The 12,485-nt window shown below is 32.6% G+C and overlaps 1 protein-coding gene across 3 annotated transcripts; it reads left to right on the plus strand.

The window, feature by feature from the left end:
- Positions 1 to 10,286, plus strand: LOC137818496 (uncharacterized). 3 transcript variants are annotated; one of them, XM_068621954.2, is made up of 16 exons: positions 1 to 403; positions 908 to 1,517; positions 3,275 to 3,404; positions 3,510 to 3,711; positions 4,009 to 4,095; positions 4,167 to 4,226; positions 4,324 to 4,410; positions 5,958 to 6,029; positions 6,385 to 6,440; positions 6,761 to 6,846; positions 7,023 to 7,113; positions 7,203 to 7,360; positions 7,460 to 7,551; positions 8,458 to 8,538; positions 9,312 to 9,385; positions 9,871 to 10,286. In XM_068621954.2, exons 2-16 carry the CDS (start codon positions 950 to 952, stop codon positions 9,944 to 9,946), a joined length of 1,920 nt encoding a protein of 639 aa, XP_068478055.2. In that variant the 5' UTR covers positions 1 to 403; positions 908 to 949; the 3' UTR covers positions 9,947 to 10,286. The 3 variants fall into 3 exon arrangements, with proteins under 3 accessions (XP_068478055.2, XP_068478054.2, XP_068478053.2); XM_068621953.2 differs by having other exon boundaries at positions 45 to 412; XM_068621952.2 differs by having other exon boundaries at positions 66 to 760.
- Positions 10,287 to 12,485: the final 2,199 nt, after the last annotated feature.

Below are 12,485 nucleotides of genomic sequence, written 5' to 3' on the forward strand. Positions count from 1 at the left end.
TCAAATTAAGCATAGTTGTTTATTTTCTTTTGAAATAAAATCTCGATCGTTGCACTTTGCATACCGATGGATGATGATCACACGCATAATCCACATCATATCACATCACATAACATCACCATCACATACATGATGATGATGGTGATGGCGGTGATGGTGCTGCGTTCATCCTCGTCACTCTTCCCACTTTCTTTGGTTTCTAAAATTCTCAACAAAACAAACATCCCAAAAACAACCATTAAACTCCCTACTACATTTCTTTTCCACTCCACTCTCTAAGCCCAATTTCGAATTAAAGTTTCTTTCTTCCACTGTTACAAACTCGCTGTTTGATCTTACTCCAACCACGAGATGCTTCAAACTTTCGCTTTTTAAGTCTGTCACTTTCGTTCAATTTCTGAAGGTATTTGAGGTCAGCGGTCAATTTCAACTTGTGGGCATTTCTGCAAATTTAATTATCATTTGTGGGTCGTCGACAAAAAACTTTTTTTTTTCTCCATCACTTGTGGAGTTTGTGGACTCTCGCGTTTTGTATTTGTGAGGATTCTGAGGTTTATGCTGTGTCTTGGGGTTTAAATGATTGTCAATTCAAATGGGTTCTTTCTAAATAAGGGGCTGAGGAAGTTTTGAGGGAGTTTGTTAAATGCTGCATGATTACTAGAAATGATGTTCATATTTGGGATTTTTGAGTTAATTGTGGTTTTGGAGAACTGAAGACTGGTCCAGACAGTGCCACTGTTTTGATTTCTTCGCGTTGTAGGTTAGTTTTATGTCGTGTCGTGTGTCTAATCCAACTCAATTGTGCAATGCAATCTAGCATATGTTTGTCCTGTAAATGAGTTTGGGTTGTTTGTTCCATTAACTCTTGATTAGGTCAATTGGTAATTTGGTGTATTTGTTTTGGCAGAAAGCAATCATTTTCAGTTAGTGTAGAGGGCTGTCATGCTGAATGTTGTTACCAATAAGTGGAGTAATAGGGATGAATTCTTCAATGGAGGATATGACTTTGATTCAGCAAAGCCAGCGACAACATCACTTGGTTGTGAGAGAGCTTGGTGAGGAGATTGATTTGGAAATTGGACCTGGGGAGGATGACCCTTCATTTGGTAATGCTGCTCTAATTAGTGCACCAATGCGGGAATCCTCTGCAGAAGAACATGGTGAGAGCAAGCAGATGGTCATGGTTTCTCAAATTCGTAATGATTCTCAAGATATGTCCAAGAACCAACAGGTGAAAAGGAAGAAAAAGGTTGTCAAAAGATGGAGAGAAGAATGGGCAGACACCTATAAATGGGCTTATGTTGATGTGAAGGAAGGGACACCTAGGATTTTCTGCTCTGTCTGCAGGGAGTATGGCCGGAAGCATAGAAGAAATCCTTATGGGAATGAGGGTAGCCGAAACATGCAGATGAGTGCCCTGGAAGAACACAATAATAGTTTGCTTCACAAAGAGGCTCTTCGTCTTCAAATGGCCTCCAAAGATAAAATTGTGGTTGACAAGCCTATTTATGTAAAAGGTTGGCCATCTCAGCATGCTGCAATAACTGTCATGTACAGATAATATATTTTTTTAAAATGTTAATGGTTGTATATTCTGTTTTGTAATAGTTGAGTTGAACCATCTGTTGTGCCCTGCCCCTGTTCATTTTATTTTCTGGTCATAGGTTTATAAAAAATATGTTTGTTGTGTTTAAAAATAGATGCATTTAATCAATTACATAGGATAATAAGAATATGCTTCACTTCTGCATTCAACGTTTCAAATGATCTTTAGTTTATGAAGTGCACGCATTGTGTTGTTTGTTAGATAGATCTGAATGTTCTTGTGAACTATACTGCTTCCTTTAGTGGTTAAACTACTGACTGATTTGAAAGTATCCTATGGCAGACAACCATTTTATTAATTTAATTTTGTTCCATCACTGGTTTAATGGTTGCTTTGCAAAACTTAGTTTCCCAGCACACTTTTACTTTCAAATGCTTGCTTTCTCCTTTTTTTTTTACTGAATAATATAATACTAATTTTACATTTTTGTTTACAACTGTATCTGTATGCTGACTGTATCCTGGAGTTGTATATTTTTAGCTTAAAAACATGGTATGTGTACACTCATTCTGTTAGCTAAGAGAATTAACCAGCAGATCAGTTTAACTGTTTAGTTTGTGGCTCAACTGTGCTGCTACAACTGAACTACTTCAGTTGCAACAGTATACCATACACAGTTTCCTTATATATTCTGAGCTGTACTCAGACAGCAGGGTTAATTCATTTTGTACTAGAAACCAAATAGACCATGAATAGACCATTTTCAGACTCGGTCTCAACTTTTCTCTCGGGTTCATTTCCTTTTCTCTTACTGTTTTCCTCCTTTCATATAGTGCTATATCAGAGGACCTGGTTCTTAATCCCTGACCTTAGTGTAAATAATACAGATAATTTTAGTTCTTTTTTTCTATCCTTACCTGATATCTAACAATCAAGATTTGTATTCTCATTATTATGGTAAATTTCTTCTCATTTATGTTCTTCTGAGTGATATAATTTTTATTTTACAGTTGACATAATCAATTTTTTGAAACGAGTATATGTAATTGATTAGAAGTAATCTTGATATCTGAGAATCAAGATGTGTATTATCTAATATCTAACAATCGATGTTTGTATTATCATTACTATGGTCAATTTCACTCATTTCTGTTGTTCTGAGTGATAGAATTTATATTTTACAGTTGACACAAGCTTGAAATGAGTATATATTGGTTATCTACGCACTGAATAATATGTGGAATTGACTACAAGTAATCTTGATATCTGACAATCAAGATTTGTATTATCATTACTTTGGTAAATTTCAGCTTATTTCTGTTGTGATGAGTGATAGAATTTTTATTTTACTGCTGACAATCAATTTCTTGAAATGAGTATATGTTCGTTATCCACACTGAATAATATGTGGAATTGATTAGAAGTAATCTTGATATCTGACAATCAAGATTTGTGTTATCACTACTACGGTAAATCTCAGCTCATTTCTGTTGTTCTGTGTTATAGAATTTCTATTTACAGTTGACATAATCAATTTCTTGAAAAATATTGGTTATCTACATGTGAAATAATATGTGGAATTGTCTAACAATTCTTATAAACATGCTTATGTTCTTGAGTATTGTCTAACAATTCTTATAAACATGCTTATGTTCTTGAGTCTTGTCTAACAATTCTTATAAACATGCTTATGTTCTTGAGTATTGTCTAACAATTCTATAATTGAAGTTGCCATGTCAAAAACGGCTGGATCAATTCTTGAAGCTACTCTGAAAAGGGACCCTCATGAGGTTGAATTTATTCAGGCAGTCCAGGAGGCAGTTCAAGCCCTTGAAAGAGTCATAGCAAAGAACTCTCGGTGTGTTTTATTCAAAATGGCTATAATTTTATATTTGTTTATACTCAAATAATAAAGCCAATGCTTTAATATTAGATTCATCTCACCAATATTCTCATGTTTCAGTTATGTTAACATCATGGAGCGCTTGTTGGAACCTGAACGAATGATTATTTTTAGGGTTTCGTGGGTGGATGATAGGGGTGTGACACATGTAAATCGGGGCTTTAGGGTACAATATAACCAGTCAATGGGTCCATGTAGGGGTGGTATTCGTTTTCACCCATCAATGAATTTAAGTGTTGCTAAGTTCCTTGGTTTTGAACAGGTATTGTGAGTAATTTGGTATTTATATAATACATTATTTCTCACAACTAATAACTTAACTTCTGTAGAATTTATTCTATTTTAATAAACCTTAAACCCTAAACCTGTATTCACTCAAAATACTAACTATACAATGTCTGAGTTTGGTTGAGCATGGATGTATATCTAGGCCTTTATTTGTTTATATTTGACAAATATACTTAGAGTCACATATCAGGAAAAGTTAAGAACCCAGATTCTGAGCTGGATTTCTGTGTTGGACCACTTTATAGTTTATATGACACATCCTTCTCTACAGACTTTAAAGAATGCCTTATCACCATACAAATTGGGAGGAGCAGCTGGTGGGAGTGATTTTGATCCAAAAGGAAAAAGTGATAATGAGGTGAATTTCCAACTTATTCAATTCAATCTCTACTTAATTAGTTTTCTAATTACTAATTGTTACTTTGCTAGATTATGCGATTTTGCCAAAGTTTCATGAGTGAGATGTATCGCTACCTGGGGCCTGACAAGGTAACTAAAAGCATACTTTTCTTCACTATCGATTTAACCTTTTCAGATTCAAGGCCTATTTAATGAATTATTCTTGAGATGGATGGATGTCTACTAGGACCTTCCATCCGAAGAAATGGGTGTTGGTACTCGAGAAATGGGGTATCTTTTTGGACAGTATAGACGTCTAGCTGGTCATTTTCAGGTAATTCATGCATTCTCAAATCCTAACAATTTGGTAGAAATACTAGTAATTTACCTTTTTTCTTATATATTACCCCCCTGTATGTTTATCCCTCACACTGAGTTCCTTGATGCACTTTATGTAAAAACATCATTATAATAAATCTTAATGACCTAGAAAAAATTGAATAGATAGAGCAAACTATGCATCTTACATTTGCAAACCTAGAGTAAGCATTATTTTCTGCATATTTTGTAATTCCATAATCTCTTTAGTTGTTAGCTTATTTCCTTTGAAGTACAATGACGTACAATACAAGTCCAAACAACAAAACATATCATTTACGAAAATAGAGAAATATTATAAGTAATCCTTGTAAATAACCTTCTCCCTTTGGATCCCAAAGTCAAGCTACTCACACAGATAATTCTCTTGTTCTCTCTAAGGCTTTGTTTGGTTGGGGGTGGGAGTGGAAAGGAAAGGAAAGGAGGAGAAAGAGAGGCTGTTTGGATGTAGGGAAAATGAGTGGATTTGAGTGGAAAGTGATATGGAGATTTTTAGTGGATTGGATTGATGTGACAAAAAAACAAATGTAAAACTTTAAATATAACGGAGATGACTAATATGTCCTTGAGATATTTTTTTATAATGTGTGTAAATCTTATTTGAATGGTGAATAATTTTTATATTTAAACTTTAGAATGAATTAAAAAAATATTGAGTAGGGAAAGAAATTTAATTTTTTTTAACAATTATAATATTCATTTGAAAATATGTTATGTATAAATATATTGACTTATATATATTAATGTTTTTAAATAGATTTGCTTTACATTTTATTTCCTTATTTCTATTGTTGTTTCTGACATTTTGGAGAATTGAGGCCCGTTCTACCCTTTTGTTCTGTTCTCTCTCCAACTTAGCTTTCTCTATTCTCCATCTATCAGATTGACATTGGCCTTTTATTTTTCTCTGTAACCTTTTTCTTCTGTCTTCTAAGTTCTAACTTGAGTCTTTACCTCTTTACATATTTCTTTTATTCTTCAACTTGTGTAGTTATTGTCTTGTGTAGACTATTTGTTTCGACTATTAATTATAATTCTTTAATTTTTGGTTTTTCCCTCTTTTTGATTTATTGTCTTGTGTCTGCTTAGCTTAAGACTATTTGTTTCGACTATTAATTAAAATTCTTTAATTTTTTGGTTTTTCCCTCTTTTTGATCATTTAATTATAAGTATTTAAATCTTTAAAATAGCATTTGTCCTGCTATGTGCATCCCATATTGTGATTTTGGGAATCGGTTCTCTTGCTGCTTCTATCCGAGATTGACAACTATGGACTTAATTGCCAAATCTAACAGTAAAAGAATTGGTTGTTTGTGGTTGTTTTTTGCCTTTATGGGCTTGGGATCATTGCTTTACTTTGCCGAAAAGAATGTTACATATCTTGAATGTTACTATCATGTAATATGTCTAATCAGTTTACAAACATGTTAGCATTTGTGGCAGAAAAGAAAACTATGCTTCTTTTTTCTGGGTATTTTTCATATGTATGCCTTACTTATGCAGGGAAGTTTTACAGGGCCAAGAATATTTTGGTCTGGTTCCAGTCTTCGACCTGAAGCTACTGGCTATGGGCTGGTAATTTCAATATTTAATTCTTACTCCGTGGATGTATGGTTAGATATGAAAATTTGAATGATTAAGTATGAAACGTGTTCCATGTAGCCTTTCATTTTCTGTCCCTTTATTTTTTGGTATTTCTGTATGAGATAACCTTTTATGGAGGTCCTGTCAATTTCTTGTGCATTTATTAAATAAAAAGAAGACCAATCTCTAACCATTATTGCCTAAAATCTCATATACACCAACTCATCACTTCAGAATAAAGGGCATGTATAACATACAATCCCATTCTTTCCTATAAGATTATCATAAAGGGTTCTACTGTTTCAAGTTATTACATTATTAACAAATTTGTCATATGCTTCTGCAGGTTTTCTTTGCCCAGCTCATGCTTGCTGACATGAATAAAGAACTCAAAGGATTAAGGTTTCTATTTTAATTCAGACCATATCCTAAACACTGTTGCTACTGACTTGTTCAATGTTGGAGCTTCTAACCTTCTGATCATCATTATGTTTTATAATTAAGTATCCGTAATCTTTTCTTTTCAAGTTGATATATTCTTGAATTCAAAATTCCAATATTATTAGAGACTTGGAAACTCCCATTTTCAGTAATTTCTTTTGCTAACTTGTTAGTTTTTTTTTAATACATTTATCTAGCGTGGAATTTGTTACTTTCTTTGATTTCACACATTCATGAGACTGGAATACTTTTATAAACTATAATTTTGTAATTTCCTGTAGATGTGTTGTGAGTGGTTCTGGAAAGATCGCAATGCATGTTTTAGAAAAGCTAATTGCTTATGGTGCTCTTCCTATTTCAGTATCAGGTAATATTGTTTTTTTATGAATATAGGGGGGTTACTGCATGTATTAAAATGCTGAAAAAATAAAAATTTGTGCTTGGTAAAATAAATCTAGGATTATAATTGCCTTATATTTTGAGTACCTTTGTGTATCCTGTCTCTTCAAGGAGTATTTATTTAAAAAAAAAAACATTTGTCAGATTCCAGAGGATATTTGGTTGATGAGGATGGATTTGACTACATGAAAATATCATTTTTGAGAGACATCAAAGCTCAGCAAAGAAGCTTGCGGTTTGTATTATTTCTGTTGTTTGTTTATGCTTTCTGCTTACTATTTTGTATAATTTTACTGTCCTTGTTCATAAATTGACAATATGTAGAGACTATTCAAAAACCTATGCTCGGTCCAAATATTATGATGAAGCAAAGCCGTGGAATGAAAGGTGTGATGTTGCATTTGCTTGTGCTTCACAGAATGAAATTAATCAATCTGATGCCATTAATTTGGTCAATTCAGGTTGTCGAATACTAGTTGAAGGTAGTTGTTCTCTTAAGATGCAAATGCAATGTTGCCCCCCTCCACTTCCTTCTTTCTCATTTCAACTGATAGAATTGACTTGTTGAATTTGAATCCTAGGTTCAAACATGCCTTGTACCCCTGAGGCAGTTCAGATTTTGAGGAAGGCTAGTATTCTCGTTGCTCCTGCAATGGCTGCTGGTGCTGGAGGGGTGGGTTTTTTACTTTAGTTTTCCTATGTATATTGCATACATATTCCCACTGTAATTACAGTGACATTAATGATTGTGGTAGTAATGGTGGTGGTTACAGCCACTACCATTCCTAATACTGCCATGAGTGAAATGCTATTACATCCACCTCAACTGAAAATGTAAATTTATATCCACCTTAACTGAAAATGTTGATGCAAAGTTACTTATGTATTATATTTTGTTTATTAGGCAACAGTTGGGTTGAAGATGAATAGAATCAGGAAAGGAGATGGAGTAATCTTCGAATGTTAGGTCTTTGTGTGATGAATTAACACCTTTTCCCTTCACTTTGATTGCTCCCCAAATTCAGGCATATTAATTGTTTAATAAATACTTGCCCCTATTAAACATTCATTAGATGCAAATATTTAGTGGTTACTTGTTAAATTGACGAGCACAACTAGGCTCAATGATAAGTTTATTGTCTTACGACCTATGGTCATTGGTTAGTCATGGAAACAGCCTCTCTCCATCCACCAGAGTTTGTGTTTATTTGACTTTCTTAAGACCCTACAATGGTGAGGTGCACTTCTGGTCTTGTTAAACTAATAATCATTAACCTGAAGGTTTCATTTGATTATGATTTAGCACCACAAAGCAGTAAATTGACGTGATCCCATCGTGGACTACTATTAGAATCTTTTGCTAAGCCATGTCTGAATAGGTTCATTTCAAGCGTTTATCATTTCACCATATAAAACATCAAATTAAAACCGTGATCATAAGTGTATCAGGATTGGTTAACATCATTTAATTGGTTTTATTTCCAATTGATGACAGATTCAATTTCAACATCAATATTAGGCATGACACTTGTTTGGGCCTTTCTTAAATCTTCTGTTCTCCATGCTAACTTGCTTGCAGGTTGTGGCTGGAGAACTTGAACTGAATCATGAATGCAGTTTGATGCACTGGTCACCAGAGGACTTTGAATCTAAATTGCAGGTAGTTTGGTGAAATAATTGCTCTTACAAATCATAGTTTTCTTAACATTTGTGTTTTGGGGCTAACTCACCCCAAAAAAATCAGCTTTTAAGGTAAGGGTTGCCTCTTATATATTATAATTTAATTATATATTTAGTCAATGTAGAATCTCCAATATATCCACTCGTGTTGAGAATTGACATCTCAAGCATGAGACTAGATATTTACATCTTTTATGAATTGTAAATGGTTGCTAGATTTGGTGTTGTTTAGTTGTATGTTGTTCTTATTGACCCTTCCTATTCAATTGAATTTAGCTCATTCTTAAGTTATTTGAAAAGAGTCATTCAATGTCCCTAAACTAAGCTATGTTTCTTTTGTGCAGAGGAATGCATTATAATGTGTTTTTTTAGTTACTCATGTTTAGTTAACAATTTTTCTTTCACCCTTTAGTAAGCATTTTTAGGAAAACCCACATCGTGTGCCTCAATTCTTAGAGTGTGACTTATGTATTTGTTGGACAACTTCACTTAATATAAATTAGTTTAAATTGAATTCTGACATGATACCAAAGCTTATAGCTTATCTTGGTATATCGCTTATTCTTATTCTAACTGGTTCTTCTTATGTTATGCTCTTATCATAAACATGTCTCAATTTTTTTGAGTGTGGCCTTTTATTATTAGGCAACTTCACTAAATGCTAATTGATTTTAAGTTGAAATCTTACATTCATAAACTGCATACAACTTTATATCAACTTCTGCATTCAAATTTGCTTGTTTCTTGGGGCAGGAAGCAATGAAGCAGACTTATCAGAGAGCTATCAAAGCTGCAACTGATTTTGGTTATCAAAAGGAAAGTCCTGAGTAAGTGCTTTCTTCCTTATCGTTACAACAATGATGAAGGCTACTACATAAACTTTAATTCCCAAAATTAACGCTCCTCGGTATAAGCAGAGTAGATATGTGAATTCTGAGATGCAATGTTTTTCTATTATAAAAAAGAGGAGTGATATATTGACAACTTGCACCAGTGTACAACCTCATTTGTCTGCCTAAGATTTCAATTTTTACATGAAATGATGAAAATACAATTTCTTCATATCATCAATCACAAGTTGTATACTGGAGCAAGCTGTCAATGTATCATTATTGTATAAAAAAATAAAACACCTATTAGCCATCCTTGTATTACACTTTTATCCAAAAAAGTAAAATGAAACTTTTAGGGGCAACTGTAGATTCTTGTGGGTGTAGTTTCCTTGCAATGGATTTGTTTGAATGAACAAACATCTTGAAATGTCTTCTAAATTTGCAGCCCCAATTTAATATTTGTATGCTTGTTATGTCAGGGCTCTGGTGCATGGAGCAGTCATATCTGCCTTTCTAACCATTGCTCAAGCCATGACTGATCAAGGCTCTGTATAGAAGTTCATATTGCAAAGTTTTGAATGCATCCAAATTCTGATCTTAACCAGTTAGCACCGTGGTTGGAAATCTGCATTCACTGAATAATCCAAATCATTGCTGATGTTAGTGTCAAATTGTCAATGATAGGATGACACTATTGCCAAAGAATATTTCCTTGAAAAATATATAAGAAAGATTAAACTTAGAAAAGAAAGATATTTAGAGGATAATTAACGACAGAAGAGACATCATTATTGTTGCCAAGAAAAAGGAGAAATTTTCCTTGTCTTATTGAGCTCATCTTGATGCTTGTCTCAAACATGAGATTATAAATAAAAGGGTTAGCATTGAAATTTAATATGCTTTCTTGTTCAGTAGTCTTCCTGCCAATGTGAGAAAATCAGTCAACTGAGATTGATCGAAATGAGAAGGATGAACATATATCTACTGTTTGTTTATACACATTATATAATGTAAGAGATATTTAATTTTTAACTAGTTCCTTACTAATTATAATTTTAAAGTTAAATTAACAATTTGGTCTTGAATTTGTTTGGTTAGATTCATTCAGAACACTTGGTCGTGGACATTGCAAGACAGTGGGAAGTTAAATTATCACTTTTTTTGTCCATTGTATTTTTCTTTCCGGTTCTGTTAACAACACTGCATGTTAAAGGTTAACACAATTTTAGTTTAAAGAAGTTATAGATACACAGATAGAGGGAGGGTACCAGAGATAAAAGAAATTAGAGGACTAAAATGAAAGAAAAAATCAAATAAACTAAAATAAGTGATATTTATTGAAAAAAATCGGAGTCCTAATGTATAAGTTTAATTAAAAATTCATATATAATAAAAAAATCATATTCTAAATAATCACGCATTTTTAAATATATTTTACTTTTTTATTCAACCTTAAAAATTCACTTATGTTAGAACAGGTAGGATGATCTGGTTTTGTGGTTGGTTAGGAGTGGACAAAGAATTAGGTTGATTTTCTATATTGTAGGCTTTTGGTAATAGAATAGGTATGTTGGAGAGTTAGGTATGTTGAAGATTTCAGAAAAATGACAATGTATGTCATCACTCAGAACTTGCTTAACATTTATTATATTTGTACATTTGGTTTCCTTTGGACAAGTTTATGATAGGAGCATAACATAACATAGGTTGAATTAGACTATAAGACAACTCCATCTAAATAGTTGGATATTGTGGCAAGCTTTCCAAATTTTGTGTATGGCTTTGCACCTGAAGCGAATGTCCCAATTATTTATTTATTTTTGTAAATTATGTTGTCTAGTTGATTGTCGAAAGGGTTTATCTTAGAAAGAAATGTGTTTTTTGGTATTAAGAATAGGGTGAAAGTTGCACCTACTTATATATTATGAAATGTCTTTATTTCTAGTCAATATGAGATCTTTAATACTTGGTGGAGGGGAATGAAAAGAAGTTAAAGCTTGACTAAGAAGATCATTTCTCATCATGTGAAACAAGGAAGGAGGGAGAAAGTGAAAGAGAAGAATACATCCTTGATCAACTATGGCAAACTCATTTTGACATGGACTTCCACACTGAAAAACTAGAATAACTCATTCTAGTAGAGGATGTCACAAATGAGGAAGAAGAATTAGATAGGACTTTGAAGTCGTTGGATGGAGGTAAAGATGAGACAAATTTTAACAGCGACCCTGTGGTTAATTTAAAATAGTTCGTGTTTGACAATTACATTTTTTTGAGCTATGTAGTACACAACAATCTAACTTGGCCAATAGTGTTCCTCATTTTGATAAAAAAATATGATTGGACATAACTTTTTTTTCCTATTATGACTTGTTGTATGTAACTTTAAAAAAGATTTTTTTTTAACCATGCTTATAATTGTCTCTTTAGAAATTTTGTCGCGATGTATGTTGTTTATAACTTAAATATGGGAGGGGTCATCTAGATCGATATTCTTTTGTAGTGAAGCATCATAGGTCAAGACGTAGTTGCTCTTGTTGAGATTTTAGATGATCTAACTCTTGTAGTCCATCTAGACAGTCCAACCCCTAGTGGTTCCTCTATGAGTTTTGATGATAACACACTAAACATGATTTACTTGTATAAATCTACATGAGTATTCCAATGTTTGTTATATGCTAGCCAAAGGATATCTAAATCATGAAGTGATATCATTGGACTATGCAAAAGACACTCTAATGATCTTCGATATTCATACTAAGTCTTAACAATAAATTATTTATACATGTAAAAACAACAATAAAAATAAATATATAGAATCATAAATATCTTTAATAATATTGTTTATTTTTTTTAAATGAAATATTAAAATAAAAATCAAATTAACCATATGGAAATAAAAGGATAATTAAAGTTCTTGAGATTATAAAATCAAATTGTCATGTCCCTCTAGTTTATGTTAGAGACTCAATTGAAAAAATATAAAGATTTTGAATACTTAATAAAAACAAAATTTTAATAGAAAGTCAATTAAAAAATATAAACATTTTGAACTTTCAATAAAACATAAATTTACTTAAAAATCAATTAAAAT

Source organism: Phaseolus vulgaris, chromosome 10 (assembly GCF_051622355.1).
Source record: "Phaseolus vulgaris cultivar YP4 chromosome 10, ASM5162235v1, whole genome shotgun sequence".
Lineage (NCBI taxonomy): Eukaryota > Viridiplantae > Streptophyta > Magnoliopsida > Fabales > Fabaceae > Phaseolus > Phaseolus vulgaris.

Bases quoted from the DNA above. Each gene is read 5' to 3' on its own strand.
- LOC137818496 (XM_068621954.2), top strand. From the start codon at position 950: ATGTTGTTACCAATAAGTGGAGTAATAGGGATGAATTCTTCAATGGAG. The intron at 6,441-6,760 runs GTTTCTATTTTA...AATTTCCTGTAG, and splicing joins AAAGAACTCAAAGGATTAAG to ATGTGTTGTGAGTGGTTCTG. The intron at 8,539-9,311 runs GTAGTTTGGTGA...TTCTTGGGGCAG, and splicing joins ACTTTGAATCTAAATTGCAG to GAAGCAATGAAGCAGACTTA.